This window comes from Psammomys obesus, unplaced genomic scaffold (assembly GCF_907164565.1).
Source record: "Psammomys obesus unplaced genomic scaffold, mPsaObe1.curated_primary_1811, whole genome shotgun sequence".
NCBI classification, from domain to species: domain Eukaryota; kingdom Metazoa; phylum Chordata; class Mammalia; order Rodentia; family Muridae; genus Psammomys; species Psammomys obesus.
Genome location: NW_026590062.1, coordinates 12,321,273 through 12,344,269, shown reverse-complemented (window position 1 = coordinate 12,344,269; position 22,997 = coordinate 12,321,273). Strand labels below are relative to the sequence as shown.

Genomic DNA, 22,997 nt, shown 5'->3' with positions numbered 1-22,997 from the left:
CATTCATATAAGCAAAACACTCATATACATAAAATAATAAAATGATCTAAGAACAGAAAGTAAGCTACGTTTATGTGAAAGAAATACTGCAGTTAATTGCTTGATGACAACTTTATAACTTTGGCTCTCACCGAGTCACACAATAAATATCTACTGAGTACCACCTTAGGCAATGAGTATAATTCTAAGGACATACATGGCCTAAGTAAACGAAACAAACATTTGGGTCCTTGTGGGGCTTACATTTGTTGGGTAAATTTTAAAAGGAATGGGACCAGAATTGGTGAAGCAACCTTAATCCCAGCACTCAGGACGCAGAGGCAGGCAGATCTCTGAGAGGTCAAGGACAGCCTGGTCTACGTCAGACTCAAAAAAGAAAAGGTTAGAGCTGTGTGGTTTGGTTTTGGTTTTGAGGCAGAATCTCACTATGAAGCTTAGGCAGGCTCCTCCCATGCCTCAGCCTCCTAGAGCCCAGGGCGGCAGGTATGCCAGCCAAGTGCCTGATCTCAGAGCTGCTCCAGAGTTTAAATTCATCTACTTAACATGTATTCACCAGGACTGAAAAAGCACTATGCCAGGGTTGATGTGAGGCATGGTTCTTAGTCACCAGATCCTTGTAGCTGACTAGTCGGAGCTTATGTGTGAGGAGCTTGGAACACAGATGTGCTGGTTTTAGACGGGTGCACTTCCATTGTTCTTCCACTGAGGTGGCCACTGCTCTTGGTAGAATGAGGCTAAGTGCTGGATCTCAGGTGAGGGGTGTCCACACAGTAGAATGGAGCACTGGGTTCAGTCCCCAGCACAGCACAGACCAGGTGTGGCAGCACATAGCTCTGATCCCAGCACTTGAGGTACTTAAGTTTTAGGTCATCCTCGGCTACATGGTGAGCTAGAGTCTAGCCTGGGATACTTAAGACCTAATGTCAAAACAGTAGAAGCACATTGTAGCATAGGATGAAAAATTAATGTAAAAGTTACTAATTAAAAGCCACAGGGCCACTGAGTTGACTCACAGGTAAAGGTGCTGCTTGCTGCCAAGCCTGAGGGGAGTCCAATTCCCAGGACCCACATGGTAGGAGAGACCAGACTCTCTCAGGCAATTTGCATGTAATAATAATAACAAAGGTTAAGATAAAAGCCAAGGGCTAGGGCTATATTTCAGTGGTAGAGCATGGGCATTTAAGGGGTTCAGTATCCAGTACAAACATCAATCAATCAGCACAACAAAATAACGAATAGAAGCTGGCTGCTGATAAAGCTAGCCTCAGCTGCTTGAGAGGCTGCGGCAGAATCGCTCTCGACTGGGAGCTGAAACTAGTGTGGGCAACATAACAGCACTTAACTTGAACACACCCCCTAAATACAAACACTTCATTTCATATCAGTTATACCATTCTTTACAAGTACATTGCAAGAATAGCATCTTCCTACATAAGCATAGAATTATAGAATCTACTTATTAAGCTCTACCTGAAAAATTGAGAGAAGCTATTGAAAAATCTGAATTGAGATTGCTAAATCCTTCCACAAATGTTGGATTCTAATTATACTATTTCTAAAAACATCAACATTATGTACCGCCTACTGTGTTCTGCTAAAAAGAGCACATCGCCTATACCATGTGACTAACGCCTATAATCGACGTTAATCACAGCACAATGCAAACAAAGGAAAAACATTTTATAAAAGCAATTGGCCTGTGCCCTTCAAAACTGTTAAATGTGCCACCACAGCTAGACCATGTTAAAAATCATCAGTGGTTGCCAAGCTAACGTGTGGGGTACATGAGGCCAGGAGAAGAATTTGTAGAGAACTTTATGCTGTATTGTCTCAGAATATTTCCCCTGATAACTACAAAAGGAAGAACAGTATGTATTAGAGAAAGGGACAACTTATCCAAGATAGTATCTAAATTAATAGAGATAACCCCAAGAGCTGGCCCCTGACCTCTCTATGTGCGTGTACACATACACCCCCCCAAGTAAATTAATACCACGTCTAAGAGCCAATGAGATTATCTTACTCTTCTAAATATCATACTAACATAATCTCTACAGCATGATACCCAAACAAAAAATTTGATTTTTATGATTATTTTGAGGCAAGGTTTTACCTGAACTTGCTATGCAGAGCAGGCTAGCCTCCAACTCAGAAATTAGTCTGCCTCTGCCTGCTGAGTACTGAGGTTAAAAGCATATATCACGCCTGGATAAAATTTGAATTTTATCATAGGAAAATATTAGTAAACCAAAATGAAAAAAACAAAACAAAACAAAAAAAACAGTTTAAAAAAATAACGGGCCAACACCATTCAAAACCACCTGTCTTGAAAAACAAAACACAACAAAAAACAAGCCTGGCTATAGATAAGAGCATTGTCTCAACATTTAATTCTCTAATTTGTTTGTACTTTTGAGACGGCTTTAGTAGGTAGTCCTGCTTGCTCTAACCTTGCTCTGTAAAAAAGGTTGGCCTGAAACTTGCAATGACCTTCCCTCCATACCTCCCAACTGTTGAGATTTTTCTGATTTTTAATATTAAAGCAGTAGTAGTTAAGCAAATCCTTGCTCCCAGAAAATATGCACTTAAGTATTAAGGGGCCAGGAAGCACGGCATATGTAACATACTCCCCAGTGGAAAGAAATGCATACAAAAATTAGAGAAAGAAGTAAATATGGAGAGATATTAAAAACTAACAAATCTGGGTAAAAAGTGTATAGGAATATTTCTATACTGTTCTTAAACTTTGCTGTTTCATTTTACATTATTTCAAAATAAAAAGTTAATCAAGTGAATCCAAATCAGTCTTCATATATGTATATGTATACATGAATGTGTCTGAAGTCAGTTCCTGAAAGGTAGAATGGCTATAGACTAACAGAAAGGAAAAACAAACCACTTCATTTAAATGCATCAAAAAACAGGGTGATCTTGGAGTCAGTCAGGTGTGTTGGTACAGGCCTATAATCTCAGCACTCAAGGGGCTGAGGAAGGCAGGCAGGCAGGATGAAGGAAGGGGGGAGGGGACATAGGGAGGGAGGAAGTCCTTCATTGGAGGGTTGTATCCCACGGAACACAAACTCAGCTCTTGTCTAACCACATGCTTGTGGCTGTGAGCACTCACTCACCTCACTGGGCACTGTTGAGGGGCACAACCATTTTTCCAACAACATGTCCCAGATTTTCTCCAAATTAATCTCATTGATTTCGGCTATTTCTTTAGCTGCTGCGTGAATATCTAAGATAATCAAGATTAAAAGGAACAAAAGTGAAAACTGAAGCTTCTGGCTTAAGACAACTGGGAATCAAAACAGTAGCTCTTCTGGACCAGAAACTGAAGTCTAGCCCTCACCAGGATAATCTCTGCCAGATGTCGTATGAAATCTTTCGCTTATGCTGGGATGTTCGTAGAGGCTCACGATGAGGTGTGCCGGCTTGCCTACCACTCTTAAATAGTCTGGAAGGTTCAACTTGTGGCCTATGAGCACAGCTTCGGTACCCGAGCGTCGGAACTGGAGATAAAGCTTCTTCAGCAAAGCCTGGGCCTTCTCACATGCCACATCCTTTAGAAGCATGCCAGATGGAAAGAAGCCTTATTGTAAGGGTAGAAAAGGAGGCTGCGATCCTATCTTTAGTGACCATGGGCCCTCCCTGCTTTATTTACACCCATCATATTCAGCTGTGGGCTTTCTTCTCCTTTCTGGGTACTGGGCTAAGGGGTGGGGGATGAAACAGAAAGAGGCATCTTCATTGAAACAGGAAGAGGCATCTTCTGTTTTAAGTTCAGACTCACCTGAGATGGGATGTTTTGTAGCCATCTCTCAGCTAAATACAGGCAGAATTTCAAACTAGCCATCTTGAAGGGGCCTGAAAGGACAAAGGTTCATGAACAAATATGAATCCTATGAGACAATATATTTAGCAAAGCAACAAAAACTTTAAATTATAAATGAACACTCAGTAAAAATATAAGATGAGGTAAAGGGACAGAAAAATACAAAAGAAAAATCAAAGGCCACAGAGACCCCTCCTCAGCTTTCAGTTCATTTGGTTCTTACTGTTGGAAGTTTGTAACAGAGGTAGACAGCATAATACCACCCACACTGCTTTTTGGGATATCTTTTTTGTTTGTTTGTTTTTTTGTTTTTTCAAGACAGGGTTTCTCTGTGTATTCCCTGGCTGTCCTGGACTGGTATTGTGGACTAGGCTGGCCTTGAATTCACCTGCCTCTGCCTCCCGAGTGCTGGGATTGAAAGTGTGCGCCACTCCCCTGCTGGATATCTTTTCAAACAAGCTACCAAAATGCCCAAGCTATCTTGTTGCTCATAGGATAAGACTTGAGCAGCTCCTGACAAACTCTTCCAATACTGGGATAGATCGGGAGCTTCCTGTCACCTCCTAGCTGATGGGCATGGGACAAGACCCTGGGATAGGTCCCTAGCACTGCAGAAAAGACACCAAACCCAGACCCAAACCATCAGCAAGCATTTCAAGTTCTGAAAGCAGAGTGCTGCGCACTTTCTGGGATTTCCTGAGTGAGACTGATGGCGATGGCAACGGCCCACTCCGGGTTGACGATGGACAGGAGGTACGACTGGATGGTCTGCGTGAGCTTGTCCACTTCCTTGTTCATCTGTGCTGAGGGCCCAGCTTGTGCTGACTTCAGAAGCTTTGGCTTCAGACTTTTCTCAAAAACGTGTTTGGCTGTAGACACGTAGAGTGTATCTAGGGAGAACTTCAGAAAAGAGGAGAGCAAAGGTGAGCCAGGAGTGCCGGAAGATCTCCCGCTCATATTCAGGCCCGACAAAGATGCTTCTCAGGAGGCTTCAGCAATACCTTCATTAGCTTAGCGATTAAGAGCAGGGTTGGAAGCGACTCTTCACTGAGCTCTGAGGCTGGAAAAGAAAGGACATGGTGCGTGAGAAAAAAATTAGTTGGCCACTCAGTAAAATTCATAAGAAGTTAATGAGCATACAAAGAATTTTCCAGAAGTTCTGTGCTGTGCCAAATAGTATTAGGTGAAAGGGCAGCCTAGTTTGAGCAGCTGGAGGCAGAGTTATCACATGCTCCAGCATGTACTGGTATTCCAGGTCCACTGGCGGGGAGATTCTTCTGTATGACTTCAGGTGTCTCAGAAGATTCAGAGCCTGTGAGGAAAGGAGCAAGAGACCTTAAGGATCACCCTGCCTGGAACATCTGCACCACCCACACTTCCCGTTCCTCAGTCTTTTCTAAGGTCACAGTACTTGCCACCTGCTTGCTAGCCTGAATTCAATCACAGGGAACCACGGGGTGGAAGGAGAAATCCAACTCAGGCCTCCACATGTGTGTGGTGGCACATTGTCTCAACACTCATGCAAACACTCACACAGCACCCGCATGCACACACAAATGCATGCATGCAAGCACACACAATCAAAACAAACTCCACTTCTAATTTCCCCTGTATAGCTATCTCCTGAGTCCTGCTATATGAATCACATTTGGAGGAGCTGAGGGTACCATCATGCTCATTGGATATGACTTGGATAATTCTGGACAAGTTTTTCAAACAGTTTGGGACAGAAGTAAAAAACACTGAAGCTGAAAGTTTTCATTTTTCATTACTCAATTTATTTCAGGGAAGGATCTTATCATGTCTCCCAGGCTGACTCTAAAATCCTCCACCTGCAGAGCAGACAGTGACCAGCCAGGCAGCAAATGCTATGATCCCAGTACAGTAGAGGTAGAGGTGGAGGATCAAGAGATCAAGGTTGGGGAATGGAGAGATGGCTCAATGGTTAAAAGCACTGTCTGCCCTTCCAAAGGACCAGGGTTCAATTCCCAGCACCCACAGGGCAGCTCACCACTGTCTGAAATGCGCATTCTAAAGGATCTGACACCTTCACACTAATGCACATAAAATAAAAGTTAAATAAATTATTTAAAAAAAAAAAAAAGAGAGAGAGATCAAGGTTAGTCTTGGCTACACAATCAGTTTGACGATGGCTTGGGCTATATAGGACCCTGTTTCCAAAAACCAAAAATATGGGCTGATAAGATGGATCAGCAGAGCTGGGCATGGAAGCTTCAGTGTTGGTGGTGGCACATGCCTTTAATCCCAGTACTCTAGAGACAGAGGCAGAGGGATCTCTGTGAGTTCAAGGCCAGCGTGATCTACAGAGTGAACTCCAGGACAGCCAGGGTTACACAGGGAAACCCTGTCTAAAAAACAAAAACAAAAAGGCTTAGCAGGTAAAAATGCGTGCTGTGCAACTCTGAGAACCCGCGTAAAGGTGCAAGGAAAGGGGTGATACCGCAGAGCGCTTTAACCTCCACCTGCGCATGGTAGACACACCCACACACAGACATTATGCACCCTCGCACGCTTACACAGATTTAATGTAAGTCTTTCAAAGACAGAAAAAGCAGACCTCACTAAATAAATAAATAAAAGTCATAAATGAGTGAAAGAAACTAAGGCGTAGATAAGATGAGCTGGAGGAGGGGTTAGGATTGAATATGATCAAAGGACATTGTAATCATGAAATTTTATGTGCACATGAAATTCTTAGAGAATTAAAAATATTACCTTTTTTTTAAAAAAAAAAAAAAACTATTTAGAATTAAGTTCAGAATCTAAAGGGAGATCAAAGAACAACCCAGAGTGAACCCAGATCATATTCTTAATATTATAATAATTATAATACATAGTAGTAGTTATGTCATAGCAATGTCATAATAAGCACAGAGAGGTGTTTTCAGTCTTTAGCATATACTTCTATACCTGACTGATGTTCACACTGGTTATCTTCTCATTAGCTTGTTCTATAACTTTCAGGACAACTTCAATCATTTCATAATCATACGGGTCCAGCTGCACAAAAGCAAAAACATGTCAATACACCGTCGCACCCACAGATGCGTTAGATGCTTTATTTGGTAATGGTCACTGGCACCAACAGCAAACACAGGTCAGCGTGCACCGCAGCCCAAACTCCCTTCACGGACAGCTCTCACCTCGGAAACCGCCTCTGCCAGATTAGGCATCCATGTATAAACTGTCCTGAAACGTAGTTTGAAAAGCTGTACAGGGCAACACTGTTTTAGTGAGGACAGGCGTCTCCAGGGTGTTAAATACACAGAAAGACTAAATATATGGCCAAAATTTCATTTTTCAAAAGAGGCTGAAACTGAAATTCCACTTCTTCTACTTATCATGGAAATTTGATAGGAAGAAAGCTACCTCAGAAATGACAAGTACATCACAAGTATCAGCCTTCTTGTGTGAGTCTCTCAAGAGACTCTGTTTTAGCTTTAATCATCTTCCTAACACACAATTAACTGATGGTGTCTGCATAGACTTACAAAAAGAGAAGTGTTCTCTTTGCTTCTCTTTCTGCCCACACACCAATATTTTTAATTCTTTTTAATGCCAACTAAAGTACATAAATTATCAAAGTAGGAAGATGGTCCATCATAACTAGGAAATTTGAGCAATAATTTCCGGCTGACTTACTGGCAAAATATAAAGCTAAAATTCATCTTACAGTCTGATAACCTTACTTCTGCTGTGTACCTCCCAAACTCCAAACTGTCTTTACTTAAAAACACCAATTTGCAGAAAATTTCATTATAAAAAAAAAAGATAGGCAAACAACATATTCATTTGATGTAATTATTTGTAATATTGAAACATATGGCTTAAACATCTATTCGTGAGAGGCTGGTTAGATGCAGTGTTTGCGCCAGCAGCCTGTACTACACAGGACAGGCCCTTGACCAGATACTCACTGTGGAATGGCATCACGCCAAGCTATTAACAGTTATCCCACTCCAGAGAGTAGGACTCACAAGGAAACCTCCCTTTGGCATTTACACTTTCTTTCTCATTTGATTCTGACAAAGAATGTTCGCTATTTAGAACTCTGAGGGATGCTGGTAAGGCACTTGCTGCCAAGTGTGGCAGCCTGAATTCGATCCCTCGGTAGAAACAGGGTCTAAATAAGCTGTCCTCTGAGCTCCTGATGCATGCTGAGATGAGCAAGCCCCACGATGGAGGCAAACTGAATAAATGTAAAATGAAAACAAACAAAACTGAGAAGCCAAGCACGGGGGCACACACCTGGGAGATAGAGGGAGGAGTTCAAGGTCATCCTTGGCTACATAGCAAGTTCCAGGACAACCTGGACTACCTGAGACCATCTCGAAAAGCCATACATATATTGAGGGAACTGATGGAAAATGTTGCTTTATTGAGAGGAGAGAAAAAAGGTAAGACAGAGTGAAATGCTGTGTTAAATAGATTGCTATGTGAAAAGAACTTAAGGCTGGAGAGAGTTCAGTGGTTAGTGCTGTTGCAAGGATCCAAGGTTCCCAATAGCCATGCTAAGCAGCTTAAACCAGTTACCGGCGGTACTCCAGCTTCTGGCAAGCCTATGGCCTCCGAGGGCACCAGTACACGCACTCTCGCACACATGCATGCACGTGCACAGACACGTAGACACAGACTTTAGTACAGTTTGCCGGCACACACCCATAATCCCAGCACTTGAGAGGCAGAACCAGAAAGCTCAGAAGTTTAAGACCTCCTTAGCTACACAGTGGTCTGGAGCCTGGCCTGGGCTATGTAGGACCCTATCTTAAAACAAAACAAAAACGAAACATTTAGAACTAATATGTTCAGTTTGTTACAATATGTAGCCAAATAATTAAGGCTGAGGAGACTGGGCGGCCAGAGGTATCCACTTCCTTAGTCACCTACCTTATAAAGGATCTCACTAAGACTGATCACCAAATCCTTCGTGCTGGTCAGTAAAGGGACCAACTCAGTGGCTTTCGCCAGGAGCTTGGAATGGTTTTGCGCGGACTCCAGGCTGGAGCCTCCCTGGCTCTGGCTGTTTGTGTTGTGGAGCAGGGTTTCGATGAAGAGCTGAAGGGCTGCATCACAGTCCAGCTGGAATGTGCTGAAAGGACAGTCAGTTAACTACAGGCTCATCTCCAATGTGTGCACTTCCAGACAAGGTTCTGACAGACAACTGGGGTGCATGCTCCTGCCATTCAAAGCTTTTAACCTTGCCCTTGTCCAGCCTCAGAATCTTGATAAGGAGCTGGGGCTGGAATCAAGCTTAAGGTAATCCTCCTGCCTCAGGCAATAGTGAGGCCTATACCACAAGGTTTGGCTTAAGCATACTCTTTTCAAACTTGGTTAGTATAGTGAGTTATCCAGCAGGATCAAGAGTTCAAGATCATCCTCAGCCACATTGTGAGTTTTGGGTAGTCAACTACATGAGACCCTATTTTGTACAAAAATAAGTAATAAGTTATATGACTAAGGAAGAAAAAAAAAAAAAAGAGGCCAGGTGCATGCCTATAATCCCAGCACTCAGGGAGGCAGAGTCGGGTGGATCTCTGTGAGTTCAAGGCCAGCCTGGTCTGAAAAATGAGTCCAGGACAGCCAAGGCCACACAGAAATTCTGTTTCATAAAATAAAACAAAAGCAAAAAAAAACTCTGGTTGGTATAGACAAAATGACAACTGGAATACCTCAGGACCTTTGAATGGATACAATGATCTTTTAGTTTGCCACGCATGGAAACTGCGATATGAGGCAATGCATTAAGTATTGGCCAAGTCCTCTGATACTCTAAAAGCCATCTAGCTGGACGTGACACTGGGAGGCTCACATCTGTAATCCCTGCACGTAGGAGGCGGCAGCAGGAGGAGCACAAGCTGCAGGCCAGGCTGGACAGCAACAAAAGACAAATGAACACTAGGGCAAGTGTCACTAAATGATCCGAGCCTCTGAAACACGGACAAACTTATCACTACAGCCCCTGAAATGGCAGGAAAGGGAGCAGTTACATAAAGCCTCACATAGAAGTTCACCCAGAGTTCAACTTCACAAAGCTGAACCCCACTAGCGTTGGGAGTTCTCAAAACTGAAGACTGGCATAGTTTCATTTCCATGCTCAGTTGAGTCAATGCTGCTCAGTGCTCTGGACAGCTGAGCCTTGACTGCAACCTCAGCGTGGAAAGTCCCCAGAGGGAGGAAGAGCTGACCAGATATGTGCTGTTGAAAGAATTCCCTAGGCAGCTGTTGTCAGGAACTTAGGCACCGGGGATCAGGATGCAATGTGGCCAGTGTGCTTGAGGACATGGATTTGCTCCCTAGCACCAACACAAAAGCAAAATGGCTCGGATCTGAACTGGCATGGTGGTACGTATCTGTGATGCTAGCATTTCATGGTGAAGGCAAGATGACCAGGAGTTTAACATCAGCCACAGCTATGTAGCTATTTGAAGCTATTGTGAGTAACATAAGAGCCCATTTCAAAAACAAACAAATAAAAAACCCCTCAGAATCCACTTATCTATGGAAGTCAGGAAGGAGCGAGAGCGCCTTTAATATTTTAGAAGCAGTCGCATATCGTTTGCGGCTGACCATGACCATATAGCACGCTGTCCTCCCCTATGCTAACTTTGTCCAGGGGATCCATGCTGTCTGTGTGACTTGCCTGTCAATTCCCACAGGTGAGAGGGACTTACTATACTTACAACATCGCACAAACTTCTCTGATCATAGGGATCACCCGCATGGCGTCCACATAAAACACCCAAGACCTAGAGTCTCTCAGTCCAGACTGCCAGGAGACATTGCCCAGAAACCTATATTTTTCTTATTTTTTTGATTCAGGATTTCATTATGTAGCTCAGGCTGGTCTCCTGCCCGAGTGCTGGGAATATAGGTGTGAGATACAATAACAGCTCAGATCCAGAATGTCTGTGTTTTCGGTCAAGAGATTGGATATTTATCACAGTGTGAGTCAAACAAAGAGCTATCGCCAGGGAAGCTAATCTGGCTTTGTGTCCACTCAGGCTGACTACAGATAAAGAAAACAGAGGTCTATAGGCGGCCTGAACAACCATCTCAACCACTGTCCTCTCAACGCAAGGGTTACAAGCGGCCTAAGCCCAGACGCCATTTAGCATCTCAAAATTACCTGCAATATTCCAGAATAAGGCTTGTGTCCATATCTATGTTATTAACAAGAGCTTTGATAAGGTCTTTCTTGCTGAGGAAATTTTGCCTAAAAGCAAGCTGAAAAGAAATCTAGAAACAAAAACAAAAACAAAACACAAAATGAAAAAAACAAAACAAAACCCAACTTCTGAACTGACAGATTCAGAAAAAGGGCAAGATTACAACATGCCTTTTTACTTTATTATTTTTATAAAAAAACATTTTCTACAGTTCCTCCAATTTTTTTTAACTGTGTGTGTGTGTGTGCGCGCGCGTGTGTGCGCGCACGTGCCTATGCATGTGAAGCCCATCACAATTTGGAGGTCAGAGGGGACAGATGACTTGCAGGAGTCAGTTCTTTTTCACGATGCAGGTTCTAGGAATGGCTCAGGTCCTCACGCCTGGTGTGAAGCGTCTTTTCCCACTGAGCCATCTGCCTGGCTCCAAATTATATTTTTATTGTGCTGTTCAACCCCTCCATTGATGCAGGACCTGAGGAAGCTTTGGCACTTTAACCTCTAGGACTTGACAGGGAAAGCCTGGTGGTTGGTGAGTGGAAGCTGCCCCACTGCTGCACAGGAATCAAGTTTCAGAACGTACAGCATTTCGGCAGGGGTCACTTCCTCACAAGCAACACATTTGCAATGTTTTCTGTCTCATTATGTCACCCAAACTGGCCTCAAAGTCACCATCTTCCTGCTTTGGCTTTCTAAGTACTCGGGTGACAGATATGTCTGGATCACTGCTACTCTTTAATATCACCATCTGCCAAGCTGGCACAGTGACACATGCCTGTGACCCCAGCTACTCAGGAGAATGAACAGGAGGACTCTGTAAACCAAACCTGAGACTAGTTTGAGCAGCACAGCAACATCTTATATCCAAAAGAAAACAACAAAACTCCTAAGGAAGCAACAGGTGGAATGAAGCTCCGGGCAAGCCGAGGAGTCCAAATGTCAAACTGATAATAGGTGTGCACCCATGAGAAAGCCAGCCAGGCGAGTGCCAGGCTTCTAACACCATTTAAATAGCTCTTGAAAAGGAAATGTCACAAAACACCCTAATTTCTTTATACACCCAAAGTAAAGGATGACAAGATCTTATTCTCAGACTAGATAATCCTCAAGGCAGTTTAAATACCAAAGTGTTAGGCTCACCCCAAGTTTACCAAGACGAATACCCCACTGGGCATCGATACTGAGTTCATGGAACCGAAGTCCTATCTCAATATCCTGATAGAGATTCGCCAGCTGAGAGCCCACCAAAGACAATGCCTGCAAAGTTAAAACAAGGAGAAAGTCGCATTGTAAGTATTATTAGTTCTAATATGATGTAGATGAAACAGAAAAGGGGGGGGAAATTAAAGCCAGGTGTGGTGGTACCCATGCCGTCTCAGCACTTAGGGGGACTGCTACAAAGTTAAAGGTAGCCTGGGCTAGAGAGTGCCTGGGCAGCAAGAGATACACACAAGATCCTAGGTGAGAACAGACAACCCATAACTTTGGGCTGAGGACACGGCCCAGGGGTAAAGCATGGTATAGTCTGTGTGTAGCCCTGGGCTCCCTTGAGCTCCCACACTCCCTAAACCCTACAAACCTTTTTGTGACAAGAATGTCAACTGTTTCATATTGATTTGTATGGTCACTACTTCCTTCATTTTTAGGTTTTATTTTAATGATATTGAGATTTTCATTATTTTAGACTATGTATCTCTCTTGAGTGTATGCGCACCTATGTGCTGGAGCTCAAGGATGCCAGAGGAACCAGATCCCCTGGAGCTGGAGTTACAGGGGGTTGTGAGCTATTCAACAGGGGTGGGGGGAACCAAATTCTGGTCCTCTGCAAGAGCAGTATGCACTCTTGACCACTGAGCCACTGCTTCAGCCCTATTTTTTACATACATATATATATGAGTGTGTGCCACATGTGTGCAAATCACAAAGATCCGCTTACCTCTGCCTCCAGAGTGTTGGGATTAAAGGATATGCCACCACACCTGGGTCGATAATTCAGCTTTTTGCATGACATTATTATATTTAGTCTAGTTTTCCTTCCCAACAAAAGGACAAACTTGAGTCCAGCCTAGGCTACACACAAAAATCCCATATCACAACAACAAAAACAAAGCAACCAACCAACTAGAACAACTCCAAGATGACCTGTATAACTGTAAACCCATCATATACCAAAGCCTTGCTATGGGTCTAGGGCTGCAGTGGGAGGATGAAGTTCTATGGCTGCACATAGATCTGTGGCATCCAGAGCACAATCCTGACTTTCATTCTTCAGGCACCACCCACTTTTCTCTTGAGACAGTTCTTTCACCAACCTAGAACTTGCAAGGTAGGCCAGCCAGCCAGCAAGCCCCCCTCCCCGGGCCTATCCAACTCTGCCTCCCTAGCACTGGGATTGACAATTGCCTGAAAATTGCCTGACAATTGCCGCAGTAGGTTTTTTTCATGTGTGCTCTGAGGGCCAAACACAGGTCCTTCTACCTGTGCAGCAAGTTTCACCAACAGTTATTTTCCCAGCCCACAGATAAATTTATGTCTTTGTATTTTACGTGTGATAGTGTTGTGCCTCCATGAATGTTTGTGCCATGTGCAGGCTGTGCCCAAGGATGAAGTTACAGACAGTTGTGAGCTGCCCTAAGGATCCTGGGAAAATAGCATCCTGGTACACTGGAAGAGCAGCCAGCGCTTTGAGCTGCTCGGCCATCTCTTCAGCCGCTTGCTTCTGCTTTCTGAGAGTGCTGGAAGGAAAGGGGTGCACCACCACGCATAGAGGCTTAATTTTTTTGTTTTGGTTTTTGAAATAGGATTTCACTGTCTCTGGCTATCCAGGAACTCACTCAATAGGCCAGGCTGGCTTCTGACGCAGGGAGGGATCTACCAGTTTCTGCCACCTGAGTGCTGGGATTGAAGGCATATGCCACCACACCTAGCTATAGGTTTTTTTTGTCTAGTTTTTTAAGTTTTTTTAAGAAATAAGAGATATCTTAATTCTTTAAGCAACCTTATTACCAGTGTGTCACCTGTCAAACACAAGTGGGTGGAGACCATGAGACAGCACACCGATTCAGCCAAACAGTTGAGACCTGCTACCAAAGTCCTTCACTTTGTCCCCCAAACCTTTAACATGTCAACAAGAGCAGGCTTCCATGCTCAGGGCATACCAGAATTTTGTCATAATTCTGCCACGCTTTATCTATGAGCTTCCAGAGGTTTTCAAACACGTCCTTTTTCGGTAAGAGAGTGCAGTAAGCCAAGGCCAGGTCCAGGTCCACCAGGCGACAATTAAACACCTACGGGAAGAAAGCACCAGAAGCAAAGCCTGCATGAGCAAAACAGAAGGACGGACCTTTGGTTCACTTCCCCCAGCTGAGGCATAAGCTGCCCAGAAAAAAAACAAGCCCTTCAGGAGGTAACATAAGAAGGAATTCTAAGAGCTTGCTTAGGGAACCTTTTGCCAGGACTAGAGATGGAAGGAACACAGCCTCAGTGAGCTCTGTAGTCATAGAACCCTTTTTATTCCCTATAGTTTACTTCGGTCTTAATCTCCCATGAGCCTCCTTTGCCTCCTTAGTCACTGACCCCATATTTTACCAAGCTGAGAAATCAGAATGAACCAGAAGAGATCTGCATTTTCCCACCAGACCCCTGCATCTGAATTCAAACGTAGCTGTGAGCTCTGGAATGAAGCTGTAGTGACTGACACTGCATGCATGACAGCAGTCTCATAGGGCTGTGGTGCCAGCTTAGTTCTTGTAGGTGTACACTGTGAAGTCTGCACTGCTTTGACTCCATTAATCAGTCATCCCCAATAGGGTGTCCCTCCCTTTCACATGACAAGGGATCCCATCCCAAGCTCCTCATCTTTGTAAGGGCTTGCTCTTACCAGAGTCCTCTCGTTTACAACCAATACTCTTTCCCCTGGTGACTCAATATTCTCTCTTCTATCTAATAATAAAACAAAGTAAATTCCAGTCTCCGCTGGAAAACTCTAAAGAGAAAGGCGCAGTGCTATTGCTGTAACACCATTCTGCATCTTAAAGTAGAGACTCCCAAAAGCTGGATAAAAGATGACAACTAAAGCAACACCAGGGAAGCAAGTCCAGGACAGCCAAGGATACAGAGAGAAACCCTGTCTCAAAAAAATGAAGCCAAAGGAGGAGGAGGAGAAGAAGAAAGAAGGAAGAAGGAAGAAGAAGGAAGAGAAGGAGAAGCAGCAGCGACACCAGGGCTTGGCCCTTTAAAAATAAATTTATATTATTGTTTTATGTGCATGGGTGCTTTATTTGCTTAAATGTATGGGCACCATATATGTGTAGCACTTGCAGAGGCCAGACCAGGATGTCAAATCTCCTGGATTGGAGTTATAGAACATTGTAAACTGCCATGCATGTAGGTACTGGGAACCAGACCCGGGTCCTCTGGAAGAGCAGCCAGTGCTCTTAACCATTGAGCCATCTCTTCAGCCCTAAGTCTTGGCCCTTTAAAAAAAGTGTCCACATAGTAAATATTTCAGCCCTTTGGGCATACCTCTGTAGCAACAAGTCATTGCTTCTCTACTGGCAGAAAAGCAACCTCAGCAGCCACAGATAGCACACAAGGGGTTTGGCTGTGCTCTGGAAAAACTTGACTTCTAAAAGCTAACAGCGGGTCTTGCAGGCTGTAGTTTGCTGGTTCATTAAGGACATGAATTAGTCTAGGTCTTGTACCAAAAGCACATGATTGATAAAAGAGACAAAATTAAATTAGAATGCAGGCATAAATTAACACAAGAATTTATACCACTGTTAAATTTAGTGATGGAGAAATCTGTACTGCCATTAAACAAGAGAACATCTTCACCTGAAAGAGACAAAACACTGGACACGTCAAATCAAAGAACCTCATATACCGGGCATGGTGGCATGCCTTCAATCCCAGCACTTGGGAGGCAGAGGCAGGTAATTGTGAGTTCAAGATCAGCCTGGTCTGCATAGTGAAGTTCCAGCACAACCAGAGCTGTTGAGAGATATTTTATCTCAAACAAAACAATACGCCAAAGAGCCTTAGGTATGAGGAAAAAACTTCTATTATGAATAACAGAAAAAAAAAAGAGAGAGAGAGAGATGGAGTTGGCCATCAAATAATGTATTATTCTTGAACGTTTCTAAAACTTTGAAAGCATCGCCAAATTTGGAAGTATGTGTTCATGTACACGTGTGTACCCACTATTCCACGGTGCCACTCTGCCATCCCTTACAGTTTCCTTTTAAAGTAGTGGTTCCTAATGCTTCGACCCTTTAAAAAAGTTCCTCGTGTTGCAGAGACCCCAACCACAAAGTTATTTTGTTGCTACTTTATAACTGTAATTTTTTTTTCACTGTTATGAATTGTAATACAAATATCTGACACACAACCCCAAAGGGCGTCATGGCCCACAGGTTGAGAACCACTGTGAACTAATCTGAGAGATGGGACATGGTAAGGAATACCTGTGTTTCCACGGCCTGGAAGGCAAGCCAGAAAGCTTTTGGCAGTTTGTGTACAGCTTGGGCTCTACTGAGTTTGAGTCTGTCTGGGGGATCTTACTTATTAATCTGACAAATAAATAGAAATCTAGTGCCCAGTACAAAAATAATTTTTTCCCTCAAAAAAAAAAAAAAAACACCCTCACAGAAGTTCTTAAAAATGAGAGGTTTCCATATGCCTATTATGCCAGCCCCTCGAGGCAGTAGAATCAAGAGTTTAAGGTTATCTTTGGCTATACAATGAATTCAAGTTTGAGGCTAGCTTATGTAATACAAGACATTGTTTCAGAGGGGATTTTTTTTTTTTTTTAATTTTTTGGTTTTTCAAGACAGGGTTTCTCTGTGTAGCCTTGGCTGTCCTGGACTCACTTTGTAGACCAGGCTGGCCTTGAACTCAGAGATGCACCTGCTTCTGCCTCCCAGAGTATTGTAGGCGTATGACACTGCTGCCTGCTGGGAATTTTTTTTGAAGAATTAATAAATTATGATTTCTGTTGAGAAATCCTAGCATAGGAATATAAACTGTAGGCCAGGATTATTAATATGCTTCAGTCCATTTAAAAAAATAACAAAATCAAGGGTAAGAAGGATTCATTACAGTTTCATCCATGTTCAACAGAACAGCATTTACATCAACTAGAAAAGAACACAGTAGCAACAATGCTTGGTGGTTACACTGGTCCTTGAAGCTTCTGAATGGCAGAACTCTAACAAACTACAGGACAGGCTCAAAACAAACAAGCCAGCCACACATACTCACTTTATGCAGGAGCGTCGTGGCGTTTCCTCTGATAAACATGACGGACTTTTCTTTCAATTCCGTAACGGTATGCCTGGAGTTTGCCAATGTGGTCTCGCCAAGTAACTTTCAGAAAAAAAAAAAAAAAAAAAAAAAAAACAGAAGAATCTTTAGGCCCTTTGATGTGCCATTCTGAAAATTGCATTCGGGAGACAGAGGCAGGTAGATATCTGCGAGTTCAAGGCAAACCTGGACTCCAAGATATTCTGTCAAAAGATATCCCCACACAAACAACAGCAATTAAATCCCTACAACAGAAAACCAAAAAAACCACCAGCACACAAATACTGTGTTGAGATTAAACAATTACCAACCCATTGGAGGTCGGCCAGATGTTAATGGCCCTTAATATCTGGTTACACCTATCCTTGTTTTGTAAACCTGCCTAAGACATATCTGATTGGTTGATTAAACACCTATACTTGGGCAGGGCAGAAAGGAGTAGGCATGGCTAAGGTTACCAGCTTTTGGGGGTCAAGAGAGGATCATAGGAAACAGGTAGGCGAGAAGAAAGGAAAGAGGAGTACGCCAGATTGGTTAGTCTGGAGAAAAACATCATGTGGGCCGAGGAAGAACTCCAAAAATGGTATAAAAAGGCCCAGCTGGAGAATATAAGCAAGTACCATGGGACTATGGATGAAAGGTAGACCAGCTGAGGAGGATTAAGGTGGATGGGGGCTGGGAGATGGATGGTGAGCATATTCAGACAGAGAAGATAGGAACATCTGCCTGGTCCAAGGTAAATAAGGCAATTATAAAATCTAACAAGGGTCTGTGTCTTATTATTTGTGATAGTGGATTAGATAATATCACCGTAATAATCTTAGGGCTAATAATAAACATTATATAGCACAACACCCATTTTATTTTTAATTTATTACCACACTAACCCAACCTAAAACTTTGGGTAACTAATTTTTACTTTCCCAGTTAGGAATTTCTAATTCACAAATTGGAGAGTCTCAAACGTGCACAGATGTCCTAGAATCTTAGCAGATGCTCAACAAATATATCTTGCATTTAACAAACGCTCACCGATGTCTTTGCTACGAGGCCAAGAGGAAACTGGTTTGGCAGAGCTTTTGATAATTACCCAAAGTGAAATCATTTATTATGAAAGCCATACCTTTTCACTCAAACTGATACTCATGACATTTGACATGGAGTGCTGCAGGCAGGTACCAAAGGAGCTGACCACGAACCTTAGGGCCAGCTCCCACTGGCTAGATTCCTGAAGGCTCCGGAGCAGGGCAGAGATGGAAGTTACAATGGGGAGAATAAGGTTATCTCCTGAAATGTGAGAGGGTGATTTTCAATAACTCTCTTTTTTAACAATGAAAAATTCAGATAAAATGTATTTAATGCGAGGTGTGTGTGTGTGTGTAAGTGTGTTTATGTGTACTATAGCAAGCTTTGTGGGGTCAGAAGAGGTTATCAGAGGGAACTGGAGTTGCCATATGCGTGCTGGAAACTGAACCACTACAAGAGCAGTCAGGATCTTAACCACTGAGCCACCCCCATCTTATCTTATTTTTCCCTTCTTTTTTTTTTTTTTTTTTTTAATAATGATCACTGTTCTGGAAAATTGCTTTCAAGGATGGCCTACTTCCTCAAAAGAGATAACAGCCATGTAATTCATTCCCCAAGCTACATGAAAGAGCTAACACAAAGCTGGATTTCAGCCAGAAAATAACTAAATCCACAGATAGGTGGGTTTTTATATTCATTTTTTTAAAATTTAAATGCTTAAATCATAAGTAGGTAAAGACATTCTCTTTATACAGAAAATTGAAACTTGAGAAGTGTCATCAAAGCTAATATAATTAAACAAATCATATAATTGTATGACATCTGAAAATGTAACAATGAAAGTTATTCAGCAATTACATTAAGGATGTTATGACAAATTAACATTCAAAATTGCAATATGTATAAATTTATCCTGTAAATTATCTGGGCAATTATGTACATGCAAACTTATAGTACTATACATTTCTAACATAAATACCTTCACTAGTGGAACAGTATGGCAAACTTATAGAATCCAGAGGATATCTTTTGCTTCCTAAAAAAGAGAAAAAGCAATTAACTAAGTAACATAACTCTTACAAAGGGCCAAACTCAGATATCGTTGAAACTGCATTAGTATCAGATAATATTCTAAAGCAAATGACTGCTTTAGGAAGCAAAGTGAATAACAGAATGCAACAGTGAACACAACCACACATGCCTAAAATCCCAGCACTTAGACAGCAGATTGAAAGCCTGGATTACACAGTGAAGCCCTATCTCAAAATGAACCCCCAAAATAAAACCAACCAAGAAACTAAAAAAAAAAAAAAAAAAAGCCTTAAACTACACATCCAGAATGTAAACCCCCAAAATAAAACCAACCAAGAAACTAACGCCTTAAACTACACATCCAGAATGCCCAGTACAGTCTATAAGTAGCCAAACTGAACGTGGCAGCACCAAGATCAAGAACCAGAACTTTACAAGCACCCATGAGCCCCTCAGATCCTTCTACAGTCATGACCCAGGTATGGAGGTTTGAATGAGAAATGTTTCCCAAAGGCATCAGCCACTGGACGCAAGCTTTGGATGTTAAAGCCTAGCACCATTTCCAGTTTGCTCTTTTGAAATTGTAAGTCTAATTTCCTCTTTCTGCTGCCATTCTTCCTTGCCATGATGAACTCTTTACTCCCTGGAGCCATAAGCCAAAATAAACTCTTGTTCCATAAGTTGCTTTTGGATATGGTGTCTCCTCACAGCCATAGAAAAGTGATGCATCGACTATCCCTCAGGGTAACCATTTCCCTGACACCACAATACCATGGCTTAGTGTGAGTCCATTTTTCCCTTGAGTAAATGAGATGGATAAATGCAGCATACATTCCTTTGAGGTTGGGTTCATAAACATGAATTTACCTTATTGGATGTAGTTCAAGCCTCTACAGCTGAAGTGTACATAAAGCAAAAACACACAGAAGATAATGACACGTGTGAGGTCACCTGCAAGGGGCACCACAGATGAGATCAACTCATAGATGACTGGCAGCACCACCTGGGACTCCAGAACGATTCCGTCTTCACTGAAGAAGTCACTATAGGACCACTCTTCACATGGATCCTTGTGGGTTCCAAAAGCGGCCTAGGCAGCAAAGAGATGGAACACACAGCTCGAGGTGCACTACAGCATCTACCTCCTTCGCCAGATAAGGCCTCAAGTGGAGAGGCCGACAGTTTAAAAAAGTTCGTTAATTTTATATTATTTTATATATAATTAATTTTATTGATTATACGCAGGTCTGTTTTGAGGCCTACTTTAACTTTTTGCATAACTATAGCCCCTCTGTTGAGAACTACTTTAGTTTTTAACATAACTGTAGCTCCTCTGTTGACACCTGCTTTCATCTTTACCATAACTGAAGCCATTTTGTCTCAGTTTCCATCTTGATCATAAAATAAAATTAAAGTTCAGGTTCTCAGGTTCTACCTCCCAATGTAAGAATAAACTCTTAGGGCTTCATTTCTCAAACCTTATACTTTATTGCCTGGACATTCTATAAAGGTCCCATTAAAGGTCAGTTAGAAACACTTTATTTAGCTCGTCAAAATGATATAATGCTCTCCCCTTGCTTCCTACACCTGGTTACCTGGTAACTACCTGGTTACGGTTTTTCTTATAAATAGCTTGCCTTACAAGCAGACTGGTGCCACAGTCTTGGTTCCCAAATATAGACTGTATCCCTGACTGATCAGTCTTTGTTCAGCGTTGTTCATTAAACATCCATCTACCTGAGTCTGGTGTCTGAGTGGTCAGTCTGAGGATGTTCTTGTACTGTAACAGTCTGTATGCGAGCATTTGGAAGAGAGAGGTGTTGGGTCCCCTGGAGTTTGATTTACAGACCTTGAAAGCTGCCTGATGTGAGTTGTGGTGGTTTAAAAACAAGTGGCTCCCACAGTCATGTGTTTGAATGTTTGGCCCATTGGGAGGGGCACTTAGGAAGTATGGCCTTGTTGAAGGAAGTGTGTCACTGGGGGGGGGGGGGGCAGCTTAGAGGTCTCCTATGCTCAAGCTCTGCTCAGTGTGGCTCAGTCTCCTATTGCTGCCTGGTGATCAAGATGCAGAACTCTCAGCTCCTTCTCCAGCACCATGTCTGCCTGCCCTCTGCTACGCGTCTCACCATGATGATAATGGACTGAACCTCTGAAACTGTACGCCAGCCCCAAGTAAGCAGTTTCCTTTAGAAGACCTGTTGTGAAGCCAGGTGTGGTGATGCATGCCTTCACAACAACTTCACAAAGGCACTCAAGGAGGCAGAGGCAGACAGATCTCTGTGAGCTCAAGGCCAGTCTGGTCTACAAATCAAGTCCAGGAGAGCCAAGGCTACACAGAGAAACCCTGTCTCAGGTTAAAAAAAAAAGAGAAAGAGACAGACAGAGTTGCTGCAGTCATGGTATCTCTTCACAGCAATAAAACCCTAACTACGATATGGGTGTGGGAACAAAACTTGGGTCCTTAGGAAGAGCAGCAAATACTCTTAACCACCGAGCCATTTCTCTAGCCCAAGAGGCCAACAGTGTTGATGTTGAAATGCAACTCTGTGAGTCAGTAGGTTCCCTGAACCCAGAGATCCTTCAGCTACAGACATGCCCAATTTTAAATCAAACTTATTCAGAAAAACATGGGGATGATGAAAGCATGAGAGATGTATGGGGTTCCATGCAAATGTTGGGGATTTTAACACCCACAGGCCCTCGTATCTCTGAGGAAGAGGCAGTCCTAGAATCAATTTCTTTTTTGCACACTGAGGTTTTATTGTATTCTAGTTGTGTGCCAGTTGGCATCTTGTAAAAATATTGCTTCAATTAAACTCTTAACAGAAGGTCAATACCCAGAGAGGCCTTGCTTAAGGTCCTATGTTTCAAAAAACAGTTCAAATCAAATAGAACCGGGTGGCTGGAGAGATAGCTCAGCGGTTAAGAGCACTGTCTGCTCTTCCAGAGGTCCTGAGTTCAATTCCCAGCAACCACATGGTGGCACTCAACCATCTATACTGGGATATGATGCCCTCCTCTGGTGTGCAGGTGTACACGCAGATAAAGCACTCATATACATTAAATAAATAAATAAATCTTAAAACAAAACAAAGAACAACTGTGCCTGGAAGAATTACCTTCTTGGCTTTTTAGAGGACAGTTTTCCAAAGGAGAGCAAGGAAAGGTATGTGATGAATTCGGTATTTCTGTGAACTGGCCACCAGCAGTTTTGTTTATGGAAACAAACTTTAGGTAACTTACTTTCATCAGAATTCCACGGTCATCCATCTGGCACTGTCTGGAAAGCTCCACAGCAGTTAAAGTGTATTTACTTAGTTCTAAAGCATCCAGTAAAAAATCTGAAAGAAAGCGGACAGACTCTCCAAACTCCTATCTTATACCTTTAGAATAACGAAACAACCTTCTAATCCCAAGGAAGGCCAAGGGTAGACAGCAAGCCCACTGAGCAGTTTTGACTACTGTGAACATAGTCCATATCTATGCTTAAGCTGGCCTTGAAAGAGATCCATGTGGGGAGATCAGGAAGACCATGCTCACACAAAAGCCAATTTTATCAATAATAAGGACAGTGGTAATGGATTTATTGCCTGGCTGGTTGAATGACTGACAAGGTC

The 22,997-nt window shown here is 42.7% G+C and overlaps 1 protein-coding gene across 1 annotated transcript in view; it reads right to left on the bottom strand.

Annotated features, from left to right (window-relative positions):
* Kntc1 (kinetochore associated 1) overlaps positions 1 to 22,997 on the bottom strand; it is a 73,451-nt gene that overhangs the window by 14,248 nt on the left and 36,206 nt on the right. Inside the window, exons 35-50 of the mRNA XM_055606160.1 lie at positions 22,624 to 22,721; positions 20,332 to 20,470; positions 19,328 to 19,384; positions 18,446 to 18,609; positions 17,281 to 17,385; positions 14,178 to 14,306; positions 12,160 to 12,276; positions 10,983 to 11,092; positions 8,744 to 8,945; positions 6,767 to 6,856; positions 4,976 to 5,147; positions 4,837 to 4,895; positions 4,519 to 4,735; positions 3,794 to 3,867; positions 3,353 to 3,563; positions 3,129 to 3,238 (exon numbers count right to left, since the gene is read on the bottom strand). Of these exons, the coding sequence (XP_055462135.1) occupies positions 3,129 to 3,238; positions 3,353 to 3,563; positions 3,794 to 3,867; positions 4,519 to 4,735; positions 4,837 to 4,895; positions 4,976 to 5,147; positions 6,767 to 6,856; positions 8,744 to 8,945; positions 10,983 to 11,092; positions 12,160 to 12,276; positions 14,178 to 14,306; positions 17,281 to 17,385; positions 18,446 to 18,609; positions 19,328 to 19,384; positions 20,332 to 20,470; positions 22,624 to 22,721 (2,054 nt within the window). The remainder of the gene's footprint in view (positions 1 to 3,128; positions 3,239 to 3,352; positions 3,564 to 3,793; positions 3,868 to 4,518; positions 4,736 to 4,836; positions 4,896 to 4,975; positions 5,148 to 6,766; positions 6,857 to 8,743; positions 8,946 to 10,982; positions 11,093 to 12,159; positions 12,277 to 14,177; positions 14,307 to 17,280; positions 17,386 to 18,445; positions 18,610 to 19,327; positions 19,385 to 20,331; positions 20,471 to 22,623; positions 22,722 to 22,997) is intronic.